Raw genomic sequence first — 23,790 nt, forward strand, 5'->3', positions numbered from 1 at the left:
ATAAGTGGATATTAGACATGTAATATAGAATAAACATACTAAAATCTGTACACCTAGAGAAGCTAAGCAAGAAGGAGGACCCTGGGTAAAATTACACTTCTTTTAGCTCTCATTTAGAAACAAGGGGAAACTTCCTCAGGCTGCTATCAGGCTACTGAAAGACTTCATGGCCACAAGTTTGCTGGCTATTGAAAAAATGTGGACTAAAGAGGCCTGACGCTGAAAATGAATTGCCTTCTATGGCATCATTAAAAGCACCAGCTCTTTCCCTGGCAAAACCTGTCCAACCGTCTAGCTGGCTTACCCCGTCCACTCAAAGTTTACCCTCCACTGGAGACTCCAAAAGGCTCAAGCCAGCATTCATGCCACATAGCAGCAAATCAAGATCAGACCCAAGCCCTTCCCATACTGGCAAGTCCCATGGAACCTCTCCAGACAAGAAGTGGTCTGTCTAGAGGCCCTTGATGGCTGTTGCCCCACTACAGCCTGTCACATCTTAGCATATGGCTGTCAATACTCTTCTCTCTGGTGAAAATGGAGGATAAGGAGTTTTGTTTTTGTTTTTTTTTAATCCCTATTCTCTGTCTGTGGGCCACCTGAGAAGAGAACCAGCACTATGATACTAACCTACCTCGTGTGGAATCCTGGCTCTCAACTCTTTGCATACATCAATCCCAGCTCTGGACACTGGCTTCTCCAGCTTTCACTCAAATGGTTTCCCTCTTGTATAACACACGAAGATTCGATAGGTACTTGTCAGAAATTTTCTCCAGTCCTACTACCAGTAAATAGTCAGTGGGTTATGGGACTTTTGCATTGACGCCAAGCTTCTTTTTTTATTGCTTATTATTATTAGTTACATTTTATTAACTCTGTATCCCAGCTGTATCCCGCTCCCTTATTCCCTCCCAATCCCACCCTCCCTCCCTCAGCTTCTCCCTGCCCCTTTCCAAGTCAACAGATTGGGGAGGACCTCCTCCCCTTTTGTCTGGCCCTGTTTTATCAGGTATCTTCAGGGCTGGCTGCGAAGACCTCCTCTGTGGCCTAGCAGAACTGCTCCTCCCTTGGGGGGGTGGGGAGGTCAAAGAGCCTGCCATTGAGTTCCTGTCAGAGATAGTCCCTGTTCCCCTTACTATGGGAAACCAATTTGTTATTTAGCTACCACGAGCTTCGTCCGAATAAAGGTTCTAGGTTATATCCATACATGGTCCTTGGTTGGAGAAACAGTTTCAGAAAAAAACCCTGTGCCCAGATATATGGTGCCAAGCTTCTATCTCCCAAAAAGTGCATAGCTGAAAGGAGTGGGGCAGAGGGTTGGGAGCTCTGCTACCATCACTCTGTTACTCTTTGCTGCCCTCCCCTGGCCATTGGTGCTAGTGCAAGTACTTCTCCAGGGTTTATAGATGTGTTCTTCCAATAAATACATAGAGCCAAATAGTTCCATACAAGATTCATACACTGAGGAACAAATATGTGATCCAATAAAAATAAAGGGTTTCTACCTCTCAAGAGAAAATGGATGTATGAGAGGAGACAGACTGAATGGATGGCATGAATGGATTCTGCTGGAGTAATCCTGGAAGCTGAGGTTTGTTCATCATTTTGTAGATTCTCACCATTCCACTGTTCAACATCCTCCCTTAAAGGAGAACACTTGAAATTGACCTTCCTTCCCCTTTGAAAGTGGAGTTGTCAGTCCTTGACCTTCCCCTAGTCAGTGGTTACGTTTATCACGGCGCTTTCCTCTTTCACGGCATTTTAAGACTTGGGTTTTTGGTGGTGGTGGTTTGTTTGTTTTTATTTTTTTAAATAAAACAAACATTTCTGGACAGGTGCCTGACACTTTGCTAACTAAGGAAAAATGCTGATTTCATTCCTATAACTAAGTAGACGTTGGTTTAGTTAACAGTTCTGATGTCACCTGGTGCTGTGTTCTGTGTGATTCATACCTAGCAAGAGTTCCATGTGGCCAGGCTAGAACTCAGGACCCAGATTTTGGGGTGTTGGATGAATCAGTCACAGAAAAGCACAAAGTGTAAGCATGGGAAGCACCCCAGGAATGCTGAACACCTAAGAGACTGTAGGACTGACGGGGACAAGTGTCTCTGGCCAGCTCAACTGTTAAGTTAGTAGCTCATATGCACTCCCCTCAACTATGGCATGTCCACTTAACCATGCACTGTTCACCACTAGATGCAGCTCCTGATGTCTCAGGCTGGATTGTTGCTGAGTTCAAAGTCCGGTCCAGAATAACCCAAAGCCACAGTACTATGGTGTAGGGACTATGTCTTCCCTGTGTATCATTGTGTTTTCTAGGCTTTCATAGAGCTCCCAGAGCTCCCAGAACATTGTTTTCTACATGAAAGCAATTCTTAAAATGCTGAGGAAGAGAGCACTTGTGATAAGCCTTACTACTAACTAGAAGAAGGTCAAAGATGTCCCATTATGCATTCAAAGTAGAAAGAATAAACAATTTCAAAGGCTGGGTTTTTTTAATTTAGACTTTAGGCACAAAATGATGAAAATATAAAAAAATGATGAACAAATATCAGCTTCCAGAGGCACATCAGAAGAATTCATTCATTTCCATTCATCTCCAGATTTCTGTGGCTAATGTTGAATGAACATATAATGGTTTGCATAACTATCAAACAAGAACTGAGCTTTTGAAGAGAATTTGGTCATGGTTAAACTCACTGAATCCATGGAGACACTCAATCCTGTCAATTCTGGCCAAAAATAGACAGAGAATCTAAGTTGACCTGTGGGTCACCAACAGGGTGCAGACCTGGAACTGTCATGATGCTGCCCTGCCCATCTTCCTCAATGTAAGGACTCCAACACCGCCGCTGAGTTGACTTAAGAGTGCCCCACCTCACTGAGGCTACTGATCCTCAAGGGCACAGTGTCAGTAACTGCTAACTGATGTGAGAAGGAGCAGGAGGAAAGACTTCCTGCAACAAGGAAGAGTTGAGCACAGCAGTGCACAGTGACAGCAATGGGCAGGGATTCAGGAAAGCGCTTTGAAAATATGTTCCCTCTCCAAGGCCCTGCTCCCTCTTTGGCCCTACAGGGATGCCTGTGCTGGTGGTGACCGACTTTTCCTTAAAGATCCAGCAGAGGCTGCAACATAGTTTGCTTAAAACTACAGCTGGTTTGTAATTTTGGCCTCAGAAAGTAATTACAGCTGCCAGGGCTCCTCAGAGAGATAATTACAGGAAGGATTCAGCACACTCGTTTTATCTACACACTTAACCATCAATTAAATCATTACCATCTAATCCTATCCCAGAGTCTAGAAATGTTCTGTGAATATATAATTTTGAAGACATTGAAGTTTGTTTTCAGATGATTTTAAGTGAAAAATTGCTCAATTTCCATAGCCCACACAAGCCTGTGAAGCATGAGTGTGCTATCCCTGTGAAGGCAGAGCCAATGTCTCCTAGCCTGTGGTCACTGACTCCCTGGAGGCATATGCCACATAGAGGGCTGAGCTGGGGTGGACTGGCAGGCAAGAGTCCTAACTTTGCCTTTGATCTTTACTGGAGTTCATGCTCTCCAAAGCAGTGTTCCTATTGGTACTTAGAGGTCAGTAGCTGGAGGGGCAGGTAGGAGGTCTGTTCTGCAAAGAAGTTTCCAGAAGGACCTTTCCCTGCTGGCTTTCTGAAGAAGCCCTGGGCTACTCTCCACTGACTCAAACTCAGTCTTTTCTCATTGGAAGCTTAGGGCTCCAGAGTCTGACTGCTGAATTCATTTTTTGCCTGACTCTTCTCAGTTGTGTGTCCTTGAGCAAGTTGCTGAATTTATTTAAGCCAGATTAGCCAACTCTTCAACCACACAATAATAGATCCTATCAAATAGGGAGGACTGTTGCAAGTCTTACATGAGACTATAAATGCAATGTATTTAACACAGGGCCCAGCACTTACTAGATTTTAATAGTCAATGTTATTCAATACATTAGTATACAGGAAAGGAAGAGAAGCAAATGGAGACTAGGAGGGTCCAAACATATGAATCCAGGCTCTGAGAGCACTCTGAAGTGATAGGCTACTGCTGACACTGGGATAATGCCTTGGGTCTCCATATCTACCCATTAACTTCATAGACTCTGACCCCTTGGTTCTTTACCTTCCTTAAGGTGGCCCACCTGAAATCCCTAACTGCTGTCTTACCCTGTACCTATGTGCTGAGTAATATTAGGTCAACTTGATATAGCCTACAGTCATGAGAGGAGGAAACCCCACCTGAGAAAATGTCTCCATTAGATTAAGCTGTGGGCAAGCATGTAGGGCATTTTCTTAATTAGTGATTGATGAGGGAGTGCCCAGCTCATTCTGGGTGGTCTACCCCGGGGCTGGTGGTCCTGGGATCTGTAAGACAGCAGTGTGAGCAAGCCACAAGTATCAGTAAACAGCAGTCCTCTGTGGCCTCTACATCATCTCCTGCCTCCAGGTCCCCTAACTGCTTTAGGTAATGAACTGTTATACAGAAATGTGAATGAAATAAACCCTGTCCTCCCCAAATTCTTGGTCATGGTTTTTAATCACAATCACAAAAATAGTAACTCTAACTAAGGCACCCCTTATTTCCTGATCCAGCTATCCATCAACTCCTGCCCTGATACTTTTCCAGGAGCCTGGAGCTCTACCAACTCCGACATCAGCCTGCTGTCCTATATGGCTTTCTCGCCAGCTTTCATAGGTTAACAGTCAAACATGGTCATGGCCCCATCACTTATTTTTATCACTTTTTTTCCTATACATAAATACCTTTTCAAGTAAGAGGACTGATGATCCACAAGGGTGAAACTGCTTCCTGCCCTCCTTACTCCAGAGAAATAAGCTTTTAAATACATATTTCAATTGACATGTAGTGATTATATATATTCATGAGTTATAACATTTTAATACCTGTATTCAGTGTGGAGTGATCATGTGAGGTTAATTGGCATATTTATCATTTCTCTGTGTTAAGACATCAGTTAATTGTTATAGCCATAGTTTTCTAGCTGTAGAATGCGATGTTATCCCAAAGACAACTCTTCCAGTAAGCTATATGCACAGAACCAGCCCCTCAAACTCAGTACCTAACAGTGGGATATCACGGTTGCTTTCTACACAGTGGAGCCCTAGGAGAGTCCTCTTGTCTGTCAGCTGGCTCTTCAAGACTGCCACATCGATCTTCACCAACCCTATATCTGACAGAGGGCTGATATCCAGCATATATAAAGAACTAGAAGTTAAAAAGCAACAAATCAAGTAATCCAATTAAAAAATGGGGTACGGAGCTAAACAGAGTATTCTCTGTAGAGGAATATAGAATGACAGAGAAACACTTAAAGAGATGCTCAACATCCTTAGCCATCAGGGAGATACAAATCAAAATTACCCTGAGATTTCACCTTACACCCATCAGAATGGCTAAGATGAATAACTCAAGTGACAGCACATGCTGGAGAGGTTGTGAAAAAAGGGGAACCCTCCTCCATTGTTGGTGGGAATGTAAACTGGTACAACCACTTTGGAAGTCAATCTTGTGCTTCCTCAAGATCCAGCTATACCACTCCTAGGCATATACCCAAAATTTGCCCAAGTACACAAGGACATTTGCTCAACCATGTTTGTAGCAGCTTTATTTGTAATAGCCAGAAGCTAGAAACAACACAGATGTCCCTCAGTGGAGGAATGGATACAGAAATTGTGGTATTTTTACACAGTGGAATACTACTCAGCAATCAAAAAAAGGAAATCATGAAATTTGCAGGCAAATGGTGGGATCGAGAAAAGATCATTCTGAGTGAGGTATCCCAGAAGAGAAAGACACACATGGTATATACTCACTCATATAGTCCTATAAGATATGATAAACATAATGAAATCTATACACCTAAAGAAGATAAACAAGAAGATAAGGGTAAGATGATCAATCCTCACTTCAATAGACAAATGGGAGGTGCATTGGACATAGGAGAAAACAAGTAACAGGACAGGAGCCTACCGCAGAAGGCCCCTGGAAGACTACCTAGCAGTGTATCAAAGCAGATACTAAGACTCATAGCCAAACATTCGGCAGAGTGCAGGGAATCATATGAAAAAAGGGGGAATTTGTATGACATGGAAAGGAGAGGAGTTCCACAAGGACCAAATATATCTGGGCACAGGGGTCTTCTCTGACACTCCACCAAGGACCATGTATGGATATAAACTAGAACCTCTGCTCTGATGAAGCCCGTGGTAGCTCAGCAACCAATTGGTTTCCCATAGTAAGGAGAACAGGGACTATTTCTGACAGGAACTCAATGGTTTGACCTTCCCCCAATAAGGGAGGAGCAGTTCTGCTAGGTCTCAGAGGAGGACTTTGCAGCCAGTCCTGAAGATACCTGAAAAACCAGGGTCACATGAAAGGGGAGGAGGTCCTCCCCTATCAGTGGACTTGGAAAGGGGCAAGGTGGAGATGAGGGGGGGAGGGAAGGCTTGGGAGGGAAAGAGAGAGTGGGTTACAGCTGAGATACAGAATTAATACAACGTAACTAATAATAAAAAATAAAGACTGCCACACCAGTCTTCAGACTAGAGTACAAGCTCAGTCCATCCAGTCCATAGTACATGAGGCTCTCTTGCTGAAATCACTAAGAAGCCCAGCTTTTGTAGTTAGTTTGGAACTGGCCACAGTGCTGTGTTTTTTGCTAGAATGAGCAACAACTCTGTGGGAGTCCCTTTGGCCCAGCAGGCCCCATGCTTGGCATAAGGTATATAGATCACATTTGTAACTCATAAATTCACAAAATCAGTGACAAATCCTATATAATTTTAGGATATTTGTGTTTAAAGTTTTAAGCACTGAGAAGATGATGGAAAAAGCCCCTGCTGACTTTATCTCATAGCCTGAGATCTGGCCTCCTTGGGAAGATCGTTAAGAAAAAAAAAAACAAAAAAAAACTTATGACCCACAAAGACAGAAACACTACTCTGAAGTCCAGCCAAACTTGAGGATCCTATGGACCTTGACACTTTGAGAATTTGTGAGTGTGGACCTGAGAAGGGGAGAAGTTCAGAGACAACAAAGAAGGAGGGTGGGAGGTGGGCAAAGCCTGGCCTCTATAGCCATTTATTCCAGTGTTGTCCCTATCATGAGAGCAGCCTTTACCCTCCAGGGGGCGTTAATTAGAAGAGTGGTTAGACTTGAGGCTCCATTGCCTTTGATGGCCCCTGCTGGATGTGTGCACTGGCATTGCAAGTAGATCTTATCTCCTCAGACAGGATACTCATCCCTGCTGTGTCCTGCCACAAGGTGGAAAAACAGGGCAACAGCACATGCCTCCTGCTCTGAAGAAGAAAGCATCCTCCATGTGAACACCAGCTTTCAGTGAGATGCCATGCTTTACTTCCTATCTCATGCTGTGATTATTCTCCTTCAACTCTCCTGAAAATGGCAGCCATACCCATTGTGTCTCTGACATTGTGTCACACAGTGTTCTGTTTTCAGAATTACTAAAGTAGTTTGATAAACTAGCGTAATCTGCTCTGTGACAGAACACAGAGAATTTCCTCAAAATAACTTGCCTTTCATAAGCCCTCAGCTAGAATTCTTCAGTAGGTACAGTGAATGTGAGGCCAGGTCTCTACAGCTTCCCCAGACTGCTGGCCAGGATGCCTGGTGAGTTAGCTCAAGGGTAAAATACCAAACCAGGCCTGCTTTATTGCACAGAAGCAGGGTTTGGTCTGCAAAGGAAACCCAAGAGTAAGAGGTGCTTGGCCCTCAAGAAATGGTACAGGGAGAGGAGGTGTAAACAGTTGACTTGGGGTGAGGGATTGTATGTTAAGATGCAGCAGCAAAGGCTGTGAGGAAGAAAGACATCCCTACTGCCCCCACACAGAGATGGTAGAGCCTGAGGCCTTCTGAAATGTGCCACAGAGAGCTGTGAGTTAGAGAAAGAACCAGGGGGTCAGTAAAGATGAGGAAGGAAACAGGATTATAAGAAAGTACTAAAGATACAGAGGTGCTCAGATGAGATTTATGGTGAGCACCATAGGAAGACTGAAGACAGTGGGAAGAGGGTGCAGGTTCTGCAGAAGGAGTTACAAAGCAGTATTAAGGAGGCAGTAACCAGAAGAGAGTCAATGGGCAGAACTTGCAAGTAGCAAGGGGCAAGGCCTGGCAGGCATAGTCTTCAGAGGTTTCCAGTCTGCCTAGGCTGCTGGAAGCTGGGTCACCACAATGTGCTAGGGAAGATAAAGCCTCAGCCTTCTGTCCACCTAATCTAACCATCCTTGTCCTGCCTTCTCTCCAGCACTGTCCTGCCGTCCTCACAAGCTAGTATGCCTTGTCTTGAAAAACAGTACCTCGAATTAACAATGACATAAATTTTCCTGCACCAAACACCTACTCTCTCCAGGGCACTATATCATGCTCTGTAGATGCGCCATCCAGTTGAGCCCTCATCCTGTATGGTGCTTAATCTCCATTGTCAAGTTCTAGGCTTGGAATCATCCAGGAGATACACTCCTAGGTTTTTCTTTGAAGGGGAGTTTCTAGGAAGATTTAAACTGAGGAAGGTAGACCCAATCCTAAATGTAAGTGATACCATCCATGGATTCAGGATCTGGTCTAAATAAAAGGGAGGAAAAAAAGTGAGCTGAGCACCAGCAGTCATCCCACTTTGCTCCTGACTGTGGACACAATGTCACCCAATATCCAGTGTTCCTGCTGCTCTCCATTCCACACCACAAAGACTGTATCCTCTCAAACTGAGAGCCAAAATAAGCCCACCCCTTCCTTAGTCACCTTTGTTGAATATTATGTCACAATAATAAGAAAGGTAAGGGATACAACTTATAAACAGGCAAACAGTATTATCTTTCCATGAAATGAACTGAGCCTTAAATAAATGTGTTCACCGTCACTAGCAAGTGAGCAGGCTGGGGTAGATCATAGTATTCGTTCTGTCTGATGTGACCCTCCACAGTCTTGTCAAGGTCTCACATCAGTAACTAAACTTGGCCTGTTGCTTGCCTTGATGGTAGAATACAGACTTGTTGATAAGCCAGTCTGTGTGATGACTTTGAGATGTAGAACATGCTGCTTCTTGCTACCCTGAGCCTTGGGATTCTGTCTTGGGTATAGCACACAAGGAGCTCCTTCCACCTTGTCCTTGAGTGACAAGACACAGAATCAGCCTTTACTTGTCTGGCAGAGCAGCATCCAACCCACAACTTGTGAGCCATAAAGTAGTGCTTTTTTTGTAAGCTGCTAAGACTGGGGAGGAGGGGAGGAGGGGAGGCTTTTATTATCATCACAAAGGCTGACTAATACAGATTTAAACTGCACTTTTGGTTCCAGATAATCCTTTTAGACACAGTATTCTTCCACACCACTGCTGGTAAGTATAGCCACTACTCCTATCTAGGTGGATCCAGCCATAAAACCCTTTGGGAAAGGTTCTCCCTCTCACTTTGTCACTGTATGAGTTGTGTTTCTTCTTACTATGACAAAATGTCTGACACAAACAGGGAGGGGAAGAAGAATGTGATGGTTTGAATGAAAATGGCCCCCATAAGGCTCATAAGGAGTAGCATTATTTGAAAGGATTAGGACATGCGGCCTTGTTGCAGTAGGTATGACCTTATTGGAGGAAGTGTATCACTGGGGTGGGCTTTGAGGTTTCTAATACTCAAGCCAGGCCCAGTGTCTCTCTCTCTTCCTGCTGCCTGCCAGTGCAGATGTAGAACTCTCTGTTCCTCCAGCACCATGTCTGTCTGCATGCCACCATGCTCCACCCCATGATAATAATGGACTAAACCTCTGAACCTATAAAAAAGCCACAGTTAAATGTTTTCCTTTATGATAGTTGTGGTAGTCATGGTGTCTCTCCACAGCAATAGAAACCTAAGACAAGGGGTTTATCTGGCCCTAACCCAAGCCTACATTTGTGGGAGGTGTGGCAGGAGGGTTGTAAATGTCTGCTTGCATTGCTTCCGCAGTCAGGAAACAATGAGATGATGCACTGGCCAGCTGCCTTCTCATTTTTATAGCCTGTGATCCCAGCCCAAGGAATGATGCTGCCCTCAGTGAGGGTGGCTCTTCCTGCCTCGTGAGGGTGGCTCTTCCTGCCTCGGTGAACCTAAACTAGAAAATCTCTCAGATGTCCCAGGAGTCTCATCTCCTAGGTAATTCTAGATCCTGTTAAGGTGACACTCATTATTAGCCACCACAATCACTGACATGAGTCTCACAACCTGTAGATGTTGCACTTGAACTTTTCCCTTTCCTCTATCACCACGCTCCTGGAGAAAGCACACAGATACCTACACACCTCACCATAACATGCAGCCCCAGGTCATTTAGAAGGCACAACTATACCACTCAGAGCTCAACCAGGGTCTTGCACAGTATGGGATCACACAATTAGGCTGGCTCTAAAAATTGTTTTCCCTTCTGTGTTGTTATTATCTAGTTCACTTAACAATGTGAGATGAAAACAAAGCCCAAGAATTCTCAGGAAAATTCTTTTGTTTCTACCCTGCTGGCACTGATTCATAGCCCCTGGTGACCTCACATTTCCAAATGGCTTGTGATGTAAGGATTTTTTGCTAATTTACTTTCAGTTGTTTTGATCCTGCTATTTCTTTCCCACCTAATCATCTGCTTCAATATCACCATCATTTCCAAACCCAGTAGGGCGCATAGAGAACAATAATGCAGGAAAACTAGGAAACAAAAAACTCTTTGTTTTTAAATCCTTAAAAGCTAATGGGTTTTTTTGTTTTTAACTTAGTGCTGTGTTATGTTCAATAACCTCCCACCCCCAATACCCACATACACACACTAATGTCTTAAAGTATATTCTGATCAGTTCTATGTTGTAGAGGTAAAGGCTTGGTTCTTCTAAATAAAGGTTTTTCTCCTACTTACCTTAGCCTGCAACACCCTGGAGGAAAACAGATTGATTTTGCTAGTGCAGCATTTCTGTTCTGATAAAAGAATCTCATTTTCCCTTCAGGGCTCAGCCTCCCTCCCCTTTGTGCAAGTATTTGGCAGATGACAACCAAATCTACAGTCTCCAGAAGTGTCTTAGCCCCCTTCACTTAGCACATTCCAGGAACTAAAGGCCATGACCCCAATGTAGGCCCAGGAGTCTTACTGGAATTCTCCTTTAAAAAGCCATATTTCTCCACTGAAGCTGGGGCTATGAGGTGTTATTGTGAAATTTCTAGCAGGTATCTGCCAGAAAGGGGCCAAACAAAAGAGAAGCCAGCTTGAGAGGTGAAAATATGGTGAGGCCTGATGATGCTGTCTGAACCTCTGGATCCAGCTACTCCTGAATATATCTCTTACATGTGAACGTGGACAAATGATGAACAGTGACAAGCCCTTCCCTCAGGCACAGCTCCTGATCAGAGTTCTCACCCTCCAAAACCACAGAGAGAAAATACACTTGAACACGGCTCTTCATTTCAAACTGTGACTGCAGTGAGTGGTCACTAAATAGAAACCTAGCAGACTTAAAACATACACAGAGTTCCAGGAAGTAACCTGCCGAGAGCCCTGACCATCAAACGAAGAGCTGATCAAAGCATGTTGTGACTTTAAGCGTCTAGGAACCTGCCCCTTATAATACTGTTTGGTACCACCTTGCCCTCAGGTTATCAGAGAAGAGGGTCACCATAGAGCTCCCGGGCACAGGGACTGCCAGGAGTGCTGTGCACTGTCTTCCTCCAGGGCTAGAGGCCTTTCACTCCAATTCTGCCACCTGTAATTCTACCCATATAAAGAGCTTCCCTCGGACTCTGTCCATGGCCTCTCTCCCACTGCGTTGAAGATGCCCAAGTAGGGCCCATCTCAAAAGTAGATGGTCAGAGGGCTGCCTCTGCAGAAGCCTGCCTCTTGGTTTGTGGAAACTCCATATTAGAGTCTTGAGGCTATACAGGACATCATATGATAAAACAGTGCAGATGACCGAGAGCATTCATTCTAACAGCAGCGCATTAGCCTACTGACCTGTTAATCTATGATGGGTAACTTCATTCATGAGAAAAGAACCCTCAAGACTAATTGCCTCCCAAAGATCTCACCTCTCATGTAGCATTCATTATGGTTTTTGAGGGTTAATGTACAAACCTCCATACCTGTCTCATGCACAATTCTTTCATGCAGAGTTAGCCGGTAGCATAGCTGGAATCCCACACAGCCTAACCACTGGAGCCCACATCGAAGAGCTTTGTTCTTAGCTAGTCCCGAGGGCCTTGAATGAGACAGTTCTCATACCCAGAAACAAGCAGTACTTTGGACTTCTAGAAACAGAAAACTCAGGTCAAACTGATTGAAAAGTAAAGGTAAAGTGGGTTTATTGCTTCAAGCAAATTAAAGAGGAGACATCTGTCTTAATCTAGAAGTTTTCAGTGTCTTGACCTCTGCTGCTCTTATAGTCTCTTGGATCTATATACTTTAAAAACCTGCATCATCCAAGCAGCTGTCAGGCCCAGCCCGAGTTAGGAGAATAGGGGAATGCTGATGGGAACATGATGTGATGAGGTGTGGATTAGACTGGTACAACGTCTGAACCCAGTGATCCATTTTAAAATAGCTGAAAATAGGACAACTGGGCACGATGTGCTTTTTCCTTTAGCACAGCACCACCTGCATTAGTCAGTGTTCACTAGAGGAACAAAACTGATAGAACAAATATAGATTACAAAGAGGGTTTATCAGATTGGTTTAAGGCATAGGCTAGGTAGTCCAGCAATGGCTGTCTGCATGCTAGGGAGGTTGAGAATGTCATAGCTGTTCCATCCATGAGGCTGGATACTTCAGCAGTTCCAGTCTGGCACTGAAGAAGGCCTAGAGGATTCCTGGAGGGCTGCTGATTTTCAGTCCACTTTAGAAGGCCAGGGTAGCTAGGTTCCCACTTCAGGGAAGGCTAGCAGGGACAGCAGCAGCAGCAGCAGCAGCAGAGTTCATTCACTCACCATTGGGAGTGAAGGCGAGCAGGCAGAGCAAGCCCTGCATTTTCCTCTGACCTCTTTATCTCTAGGCAGCCAGTGGAAGGTGCTGTCTACTCTGAGGGGCAGTCCTTCCAGGAAATGCCCTCACAGACCTATCCAGAGCTCTTGGTTAATTGCAAATCCTTCCCCTGCCCACACTGCTTAAAATCCTCTAGTAACAGCACTCTGTCCTGAACAACTTCAGAGTTCCCTTACTGGAAAGACCCTCTGTGACCCTTGTCTATCTTCCCCTTACAATTTGGGACCATGCCTATTTGCTCTTGGTCCATTAAATACTTTCTATTTACTCCACATCCTTGTCCCGGCTTTAACTTTGTATGCTATCTTTTCTACCCATTACCTGGCTAGCTCTGGCTCATCGTTTAAGCATATGATTGGCTGTCATCCTCAGAAAGTATCCTCTAGTCCCTCCAGTATAAGCTAAATAGCTTCTGTCTATGCTTCTATTCTCAGTTCACTGTACCTAACCCTGACATAGTATTTGGTACCACTGGACATCATCTGTGTATGTGTCATTCCCAGCACTTCCAGCTGCTATGTGAAGCTGGAGCATGCAATTTGTAACTGTGTAACTTGTACCCAGTGCCTGGCAGAGCCAGCACTGAGTACACTTCTGTTGTGTAGAACACCAGTTTCTTTCTTCTCATGATATGTTAAATGAATGCTGATTTCTTATAGACTCTGCATGTCAACTTTCAAGTCTGCAAGCACAGTAGTTCTCTTAATATATAAAAATAAGTGAGCACCAGGCTGCAGAGATGGCTCAGTGGTTATGAGGACTGTCTGCTCTTCCAAAGGACCCAGGTTCAACTTCCAGCATCCACATGGCAGCTCACAACTGTCTGTAATTCCATTTCAGGGGATCTGATATCCTCACACAGACACACATACAGGCAAGACATTGGTGGACATTAAATGAATAAACTGAACTCTAAAAATAATTAATAATAATGAATGAGCCCTGCTATGCAAACTGGCACTTTCTTTTCATTCAGCCCTGCTTTCTTTATGGCATACATTCCCCAAGTCTTAGACAACGCCCATGAGTTACAGACAATGGCAGTTTAGGTCCTGTTTGTCATCTCACATGAGATTTTTACCGCCTCGAGCACGATGCCTCAGATGACCCTCATCAGCTTCTCCTAGTTTAAAAGGAAGGCTGGGGTGGTACAGGTACTTTCTCTAGAACACTCAGAAGTCTTGGTGATTGGGATCATGTGCTGTCTGCCTTGCTGTCAGCCTACCTCCGTGATCTTTCAAGATTCCCATTGGCGTGGCATCGTTTGCTGTGTTGTCTGTTCAAGCAAGGATCAGCCAGACTTCCTTTGAAACAATCGCTTTGAAGATGGAACCACTGACTTCAAGTATTTGTTCAACAAATACCGAATACCGGTTGAGTACTTACAGTGGGTGCTGATGACACCCTGAGTAGATGGAAATCCTCGTCCTAGTGGAGTTTACATTCTTTTTATTTTATTTTATTTTATTTTCATTAATTACAGTTTATCCCACTGCAGCCCCCTCCTCCAACCCCTCTCAATCCTCCCTCCCTCTTCTTCTCCTGCCCCTCCCCCAGTCCAATGATAGGGGAGATCCTTCTCCCCTACCATCTGACCCTAGTCTATCAGGGTTCATCAGGACTGGCTTCATTGTCTTCCTCTGTAGCCTGGTAAGGCTGCTCCCCCTCAGAAGGAGGTGATCAAAGAGCCAGACCATGAGTTCATGTCAGAGACGGTCCGTGTTACTATTACTGGGGGGCCCTCGTGGACACTGAGCTGCCATAGGCTACATCTGTGCAGGGGTTCTAGGTTATCTCTATGCATGGTCCTTGAAGTATCCATCTCACAAAAGACCCCTGTGCCCAGATTTTTTGGTTCTGTTGCTCTCCTTGTGGAGCTCCAGACCCTTTGAGGTCTTTCTATCTCCCCCTTCTTTCATAAAATTCCCTGCACTCTACCCAAAGTTTGGCTATGAGTCTCAGCATATGTTTTGATACCCTGCTGGGAAGAGTCTTTCAGAGGCTCTCTGTGGTAGGCTACTGCCCTCTTCCCTGTTATCTCCCTCTTCCTATGTCCATCCCTTTGCCTTTCTGAATGAAGCTTGAGCATCTTACCCAGGGTCCTCCTCCTTGCTTAGCTTCTTTAGGTATACAGATTTCAGTATGATTATCCTATATTATATGTCTAATATCCACTTATAAATGATCATATAGCATTTGTGTCTTTCTGCTTCTGGGATACCTCACTCAGGATGATCTTTTCTAGATCCCACCATTTGCCTACAAATTTCATGATTTCCTTGTTTTTAATTGCTGAATAGTATTCCATTGTGTAAATGTACCACAATTTCTGTATCCATTCCTCAACTGAGGGGCATCTGGGTTGTTTCCAGATTCTGGCTATTACAAATAAAGCTGCTACAAACATGGTTGAGCAAATGTCCTTATTGTGTTGTTGAGCCTCTTTTGGATATATGCCTAGGAGTGGTATAGCTGGATCTTGAGGAAGCGCTATTCCTAATGAGAAAGTGCCAGATTGATTTCCAAAGTGGTTGTATAAGTTTACATTCCCACCAGCAATGGAATAAGGTTCCTCTTTCTCTACATCTTCTCCAGCATGTGTTGTCACTTGACTTTTCGATCTTTGAACATTACTCCATTGCTGGTGGGAATGTAAACTTATACAACCACTTTGGAAATCAATCTGGCACTTTCTCAGACAATTAGGAAGAGTGCTTCTTCAGTATCCAGCTATACCGCTCCTAGGCATATATCCAAAAGATGCTCAAGTATACAACAAGAACATTTACTCAACCATGTTTGTAGCAGCTTTATTTGTAATAGCCAGAATCTGGAAACAACCCAGATGCCCCTCAGTCGAGGAATGGATACAGAAATTGTGGTACATTTACACAATGGAATACTATTCAGCAATTAAAAACAAGGAAATCATGAAATTTGTAGGCAAATGGTGGGATCTAGAAAAGATCATCCTGAGTGAGGTATCCCAGAAGCAGAAAGACACAAATGCTATATGATCACTTATAAGTGGATATTAGACATATAATATAGGATAATCATACTGAAATCTGTACACCTAAAGAAGCTAAGCAAGGAGGAGGACCCCAGGTTTGATGATCAATCCTCATACAAAGTTCTTAACATAGTACTCTTTTCCCAAATGGACATTTTCCATTTTCTAAGCTGTTACCCCAAGCTCCTGATGGGAAATGCCATTCTATTTACATTGCTTTATTTCTTTGGTTTCTTTAGTTGTTTGTTTAATATTTATTCCTTTACAGTTATATACACTTAAATAATGAATTTTAGTCTTTTTATCCCTCTATTATACCATCTTATCCCATCTCCTCCTCTTAAAACCCTCCTTATAAATGTGTGCCTCTCCTACTTCATATATGTTTTGTGTGCACACCCCACTAAGTTTAATTAGGTTGTCTGGACATGGGTAGGAAGTTATTTACTGAATCTTTACTGGAAAGCTTATCACTGACTACACCACTGAAAGAAGTTACTTCCCTTCTCTTGGCCACCAATAACTGTCAGTCGTCTCTTATGAAGGAGTGGGCCCCCTTCCGTGTTGACGTGTCAGCAAATATGCAGGTCTTGAGCAGGTGGTCCAGCCTCAGTGAGTTCACAAGCACATCAGCCATGTTATGCACCAAAGATAGCGCTTCACAGCACTCCTCCCTAGCCTCTGACCTACAGTCTTCCCACTGCTCTACCACCATCTTCCCTGGTGAGGGAGTGGTGTAGAGATCACATCTAGGACTGAGCTCCAAGGTCACTTAGTCTCTGCAGTTTGACTAGTTGTAGCCTCTGTATAAACCAAAGTCAACTGTGAAAAGAAGCTTGTCTGATGAGGGCTGAGAGCTGCACTTGGGAATCGTTTGGATACTGTGTCCACCCAGCTAGCACAATAGCGGTAGGTCCTATTTTATGGTTTGTGACCTCACCACTCACAGGATACCACACACTGCCTTATTTCTCTAACATACTAGGTTTACGAGGGGCAACAAGAGTTAAAAAAGAACATCACCTTTGAGGGAAGGAAGTGCTCACCTGATTCTAGGTGGATGGTGTTTTTTACATAAATATTTGTAAAGCAGTACTAAGCATTAGTCACCAAATGCTGAGATTCTGCACTTAAAGAATTTCAAATACATGAGTAACAAGATTAAGTACGTGTAATATCGAATCATACAATAAGAATCACTTCCATTTTTGACAGACTTCTTAGTTTAAAACCCTTAGTAACTTCCTGTAATCAGAACCCATTTCCAAATTCACAGGGAGATAAAATCAAATGATCCACTCATTCTTTCTATGTCCTTAATTTGGGGTCAGTTTGAACGCCCTGTCTCATGTCAGCTGTCATTTTTGTGATTGAAGTGTCATTGCGCATTACAGTTTTCATTGGGACAGTCCTCATCTTTGATTTCAATTCAATTTAATTCCAATCAAGTCCTTATGTCTCAGAACAATTGAATTCACTTAGAAACCTTTCTGGACAAATAGGATTGTAACCACCACTTCCTGTCCTGCTGCTGAATTTCCTGAAGGCTTCCAAACCCATGACACAGCCTGGACGGCCAATGGGTCTGGTGAGAAGGAGAGAGCTGCTGTGCTCAGAGGTGGTAGCTCTGGAACCAGCAAGGCCAAGTTTGGACACACAGTGCTTGCACCATCATTTCTGTCTCCACTCTCCTCTCCCTACCATGGCCTCACTGGGTCAGTGCTGCTCTGAACTAGGAAAAAACAAAACTCTGCCCTAAGATCTTTTTATGAAAATATTGGATGAGAAGCAACTCACTGGATGATATGTTAGAAGGATGTTGCAATGTGTTTGTTTTGTTTGATGGAACTGTATCACCACCCCCCTTCCTTTCATCTCCAGTGAGAGACAAAATGGGGTTGGGTGACAGCATAAGCTATCCAATCAAACTCAAAATTCTCCAGAGACAACCAAGCTACTCTGTTGAGATATAACCTGGACATCTGACTTCCCCCAGAATGTGTGTGTTTCTCAAAGGCTTGTCTTGTAAGACTGTAATAGAGTTGAACAGCCACTCCCTCACATACATCAAAACTCCTTTCTGCTGTCAGCATGTGGGCTTGGTCCCTGGTCACAGTGCTTTGGAACATAGTGGCAGTATCCCAGAGGAGGAAAACAAGAGACATGAGGCCCAGACAGGACTGGTCCCAGAAGACTCACTGAGCTGAAGGGTTTAGCTGAAGCAGAGAAATAGTAGGCCACTGTTTAACATTCCTTCAGGCTATGCCAGAGATTGGTAGTAATACACACAAAGAAAGGCACCAAAAGACTACATTGCAGCTACAGTGTCCAGTTGGAGCCATGCTATTACCTGGGACTCTCCTGGTGGTTTCCCTGGCTGTGGAAACTAGTTTTAAAAGTCTAGCTTTACAGAGGGCTAATATCCAGTATATATAAAGAACTAAAGAAGCTGAAAAGCAGCAAACCAAGTAATCCAATTAAAAAATGGGGAACAGAGCTAAACAGAGAACTCTGTAGAGGAATATCGAATGGCAGAGAAACACTTAAAGAAATGCTCAACCTCACTAGCCATTAGGGAAATGCAAATCAAAACAACCCTGAGATTTCACCTTATACCCATCAGAATGGCCAAGATGAAAAACTCAAGAGACAACACATGCTGGAGAGGTTGTGGAGAAAGGGGAACCCTCCTCCACTGCTGGTGGGAATGTAAACTTGTACAACCACTCTGGAAATCAATCTGGTGCTTTCCCAGACAACTAGGAATAGTGCTTCCTCAAGATCCAGCCATACCACTCCTGGGCATATATCCAAAAGGGGCTCAAGTACACAATAAGGAAGTTTGCTCAACCATGTTTGTAGCAGCTTTATTTGTAATAGCCAGAAGCTGGAAACAACCCAGATGCCCCTCAACTGAAGAATGGATGCAGAAATTGTGGTACATCTACACAATGGAGTATTACTCAGCAATGAAAAATAAGGAAATCATGAAATTTGCAGGTAAATGGTGGGACCTGGAAAGGATCATCCTGAGTGAGCTGTCCCAGAAGCAGAAAGACACACATGGTATATACTCATTCATATAGACATATAACATAGGATAAACCTACTAAAACCTGTACATCTAAAGAAACTAATTAAGAGAGAGGACCCTGACTAAAATGCTCAATCCCCATCCCAAAAGGCAAAGAGGATGGACATCAGAAGAAGAAGAAAACAGGAAACAAACTAGGAACCTGCCACAGAGGGCCTCTGGAAGGCTCTGCCCTGCAGAATATCAAAGCAGACGCTGAGACTTATGGCCAACTGTTGGGCAATGTGCAGGGAATCTTATGTAAGAAGTGGGAAATAGTAAGATCTGGAGAGGACAGGAACCCCACACGGAGAGCAACAGAACAAGAAAATTTGAACACGGGTCTTCTCAGAGACTCATATTCCAACCAAGTACCAGGCATGGGGATAACCTAGAACCCCTGCACAGATGTACTCCATGGCAGCTTAGTGTCCAAGTGGGTTACATAGTAATGGGAAGAGGGACTGCCTCTGACATAATCTGATTGGCCTGTTCTTTGATCACCTCCCCCTGAGGGGGGAGCAGCCTTACCAGGCCACAGAAGATCACAATGCAGCCACTCCTGATGTGATCTGATAGACTAAGATCAGAAGGAAGGAGAGGAGGACCTCCCCTATCAGTGGACTTGGGGAGGGGCATGCATGAAGAAGGGGGAGGGAGGATGGGACCAGGAGGGGAGGAGGAAGGGCCTTGGGGGGGGATACAAAGTGAATAAACTGTAATTAATAAAAATAAATAAATTTAATTATAAAAAAAGTCTAGCCTTCTGAGCAATACTCCAGGCATAACCAGTCCAGTATCGTGGTGACTCCTGGGTCTGAATACCTCTGTGCTGGCTGGTTTATGCACCCCAGGCAATATGTTAAGATATGTTCAAATAACAAATATCTATTTGTCCTTCCCTGCTACCTTTAGAAATGAATATATCTTTCCTGAGGGATTTATCTGTATACAAGCATGTATATACTTCAAAGCCAGACTTGGCTTTCAATCTCCAATGTACTCTGGCTTTAATTACTTTCTGTAAGCTGTAGCTTTATTGCAGAACTTTGATTTCTGAAATGCAGTCTAAACATTCCAATTTGAGAATATATGCTGCTCTCTCAAGCTTTGTATAAAATTTTGTATCCACAAAAGTCACTTTGCTTTCTCTTCTCTCTCTGTGCCTGCCGTATTAGTACCCTTAATCTGTATTAAAGTGTAAGGCCATGAGTTGAATTTCAGGTGAATTTTGGGTTGAGTGAGCAACACAAAAGAACCTATTTATCTTACATCTGAGATTCTCCTGGGAAAATTCACTGTTGGAAGCTGGGGATATAGCTTAATGATGGAACCCTTACCCAGCATGCACAAGGACCTGGGCTGTAACCCTGGCAAAACATATGCACATGCACACGTATATGTGTGCCGGGAAACAAGCATTGAGTGATATGATGTTTCACCACCCAAACCCTCTTTCCTAGTCATATTTGCTACTGCCATACTTGTCACAACACAGCCCCTTCACCCCAGATCTGATGATCCTTCCACCACTTCCTTCCTGGATCTCTCCTCTGCCCAAACAGCCCAAATTCGTTTTCAGCCTAAGTGATGCTTATACTTCAAAATCCCTTTAGTCACTTCAGAGGCTCTGTTAGAAGCTTATGGACACATGTGTATTCTGTGTTCCCAACATCCATCACCATGCCTGGTGGGTTTTTTTTTTTTTTTTTTTTTTGGCATACATTAAAAACAGACAAGTGAAAACCAGCTCACTCTTTGTTTCTTCTTCCTCCAGAAACGATGACTATGGATAAGAAGACTGCTTGTGCCAAGGACACAGTCGGACAACCGTGTAGCAATGATTTTAAGTAACTTTTCCCCCCTAGCAACATCCAGATGACTCCAGCAATGAAATGCTCAGCTGTACCCACAGCAATAACTGGCCCTCTTTCCAAATTGGATTTGGTGAATCTGAATGGTTCACCTGCCTTCTTCAGGTGGCCCTAGGTGATATGCTGTAGGGAAGCTCATCCTTCATTGTCAAAAACCAAATTTGACTGTGGAAGAAAGCAAGTGGCATAGTGAGAATCCTGAGTGCCAAGACACCTAGTGATTAATGTAAGGCCTTGGTTGTATGGGTGTGATACTGGTCCTGGCAGTGGTCAGTCTAACATGAAGTCATTTGTATGAATGCCCTGGAAAGATAGAATATTTTAAAAAATATATCCAGGTGCTAAATAGGCAGCAGATTTTAAATCAAACTCTACTACCTGTGAGTTAATGACTGTCTTCAGAGAATAATTTCACCCCCCAAAAAAGTGCTTTGGTTTTTCCAAGGAATGGCCCAAGAGAATACTAGGCCAAGCAAGCCTGGAGGAAGTCTTGTGCAAGGCAGGTTAGTTCACAGCAAATGCTCATGCACATGGCAGAGTCCCGCTTGGCTGTGGCCATTCTTCACTAATAAACCCAGATTCTGAGATTCGAAAACATTATTTCCAGATAGCCAGCAGCCACTTCCTTTCCAGTGGCATGGATAGAATGAAAAGTATCATCCTTGTTAGAGATGCATGCCTTCCAATGGCATGCATGTGCATCTTGGAATGTTCTTTCCCACTCAGACGTTTGTGTTATAAAATAAGATCACTGGGAGATGACATGGGATCCACTGAGAAAAGGCATGGCTTTCAGGCTTTCTTTGACACAACTGCCTTCTGGGTATTTCCATATGCAACAGCCCAGAGTATAGACTTGGGCAGCCACAGACAGAGGCCCTTTCCCACTTCAGACATCACTTTTGCAGCACTTGAGGAATGGAAATACCTACAGGAATGAAGGCCAAGGGCTCTCCCCAGCATAGCTCATCCATTACCCATTATCCTTCTCAACCAGTCTACTGCCAGTTCTGCACCTCATCCTCCCAGCTTTTGCCTCCAAGAAGTGAAACCAAAGGCCTCAGCATCCCCTGACTGGACTGGGGACTATGGACAGGTCCTCTCTCATTATGGGTGCAAAGCACCTTCTCCACACACCGTCATCACTGCTCCAGAACAGCATTTCCCTTTCAAACAGCCTCTGTAACAGAATCCATGGATGGGTTGCAGCTGACCACCCTGGAAAGCACCTTCTCTTCATTTCAGTTCATGTTTCCGTGCAGGTTGCATCAGGGAGACGCAGCATCACATCGTGGGGTTGGAAAGTTCTGGTTGCCATACACACCTAGCACAAGAAATCCTACTGCCAGTGTCAGATCTTACCAGGTCTTGAAAGGGTGGAGGCCTTTGGTTGTATAAGGCAAGGTTAATTCACTCAAGCGTAGTGCATTTCCCAGCCTGCCTGATCCACTCCCATCTCTTTTCAACTTCCATTTGCAGGGGTTCAAAGAGAACCCCAGTTCTGCCTATGTCTGATAAAATGAGAAAACATACCTTTCTTTCCCAATGGGTCCTCTCTACCCATCCCTCCCCATTCAGATGTCCTCCATCATACCAGTATTTAGAACCAAAGCATGAAGGGCGAGTGCCAACAGGATAGTGAGCAGAAATAATGTCAATAGATCCAGGCAGATGCGCCTGGAGGAATGGTCCCAAAGATACTAGAATGGCTCCAGCAAAAGGTTAGCAGGCAGCCATCTTGTTAAGCTTTGACATGTCCTTGGCAATGGCAGCCCAAATTGGGCTGAGGTAGCCTGTTGTCCCACCTCAGGATCCCCTTGCCTTGAGTTAACAGCCCTGAGTTACTAGTGAATAAGCCACTAACTCAAGGACACCTTTGTGGGGGCATTCAGGCAAAGAAGACTGCCCACGTGGTGAACTTTGATGGCTTTGTATGTGGATAGCTTTACCTAGCCAGTACAGCTGTGAACAGAAGCTGGCTATCAAATTTTAATTCCCTCAGCTCATTTGCAACTCTGCCTCTGTTCTCTTGTGTTTTGTTTGGTTGCCTTTTAGTTTCCTAGTAAATATTCCTTTTGAAAAATAATCCATTGTCGCTTTGAATTGGGGAAAAGGTGGTTTTCTGGCATATTTTTCCCCAGGATAGAAGGACACTACAGTATTTGGGGAAGGGGGATAAAAATCATGGCAGAAAGAGAAATACCTTGATCAGATCTTAGGACAACACATTGGAAAGATCTGGTGCTGAACAAGAGAAAGAAACCAGGTGCCCTCCCGCCAATATCCAGCTCTTCTCCTTCCTCACTTCAAGGAACTGTGCCCTGGGTGTGTGGTGCCACTAAAGTGTCTCCTTTGTTAATGAACTATATGCATTCAGCAGGGGTGTAATGTCCAGTAAATGAACTAGCATTGACAAGAGTCAGCAATGTGGGGAAGATGGGTGTTTCTAAAACTCTTTAGGGATCCTAACTCCTCATGACCATCAGCAACCAATTTTTCACATGAAAAGAAGAAAGTCACCCACACTTAAAGAGAACTAACATACAAACAGAATGCTTCCTATTGTTAGGATTATACTCTCCTACAATGGTGTGTGCTCTAAATATCTACTGGTATACAAGAACAAGACAAGACAAAATATAGTGGTGTTCCGGTGGTCGTGTGTCTGTGTGTGTATGCCTCAGGCTAGCTTCAAACTCACAGGTCTCATGCTTCAGCTTTCCTTGAGTGTTGGGAATAGACACATCCACTATCATGACAGGCCATAGCAGTTTCAATGGCCATGTACTGACTCTTCTGATTCTGTG

At 44.0% G+C, this 23,790-nt stretch overlaps 1 protein-coding gene across 4 annotated transcripts in view; it reads left to right on the plus strand.

Annotated features, from left to right (window-relative positions):
* The window catches only part of Syt9 (synaptotagmin 9), a 185,512-nt gene extending 162,443 nt beyond the window's left edge, over positions 1 to 23,069 (plus strand). For 2 of the 4 annotated variants that reach the window (XM_021656417.2, XM_060367786.1), the window contains one exon: positions 20,887 to 23,069. In XM_021656417.2, coding sequence (XP_021512092.2) covers positions 20,887 to 20,895 — 9 coding nt within the window. In that variant the 3' untranslated portion in view covers positions 20,896 to 23,069. Of the gene's footprint in view, positions 1 to 9,342; positions 9,383 to 20,886 lie in introns of all 4 variants that reach the window. The other 2 variants (XM_060367785.1, XR_009585652.1) reach the window with 2 other exon arrangements.
* The last annotated feature ends 721 nt before the right edge of the window (positions 23,070 to 23,790 follow it).

This window comes from Meriones unguiculatus, chromosome 14 (genome assembly GCF_030254825.1).
Source record: "Meriones unguiculatus strain TT.TT164.6M chromosome 14, Bangor_MerUng_6.1, whole genome shotgun sequence".
NCBI lineage: Eukaryota > Metazoa > Chordata > Mammalia > Rodentia > Muridae > Meriones > Meriones unguiculatus.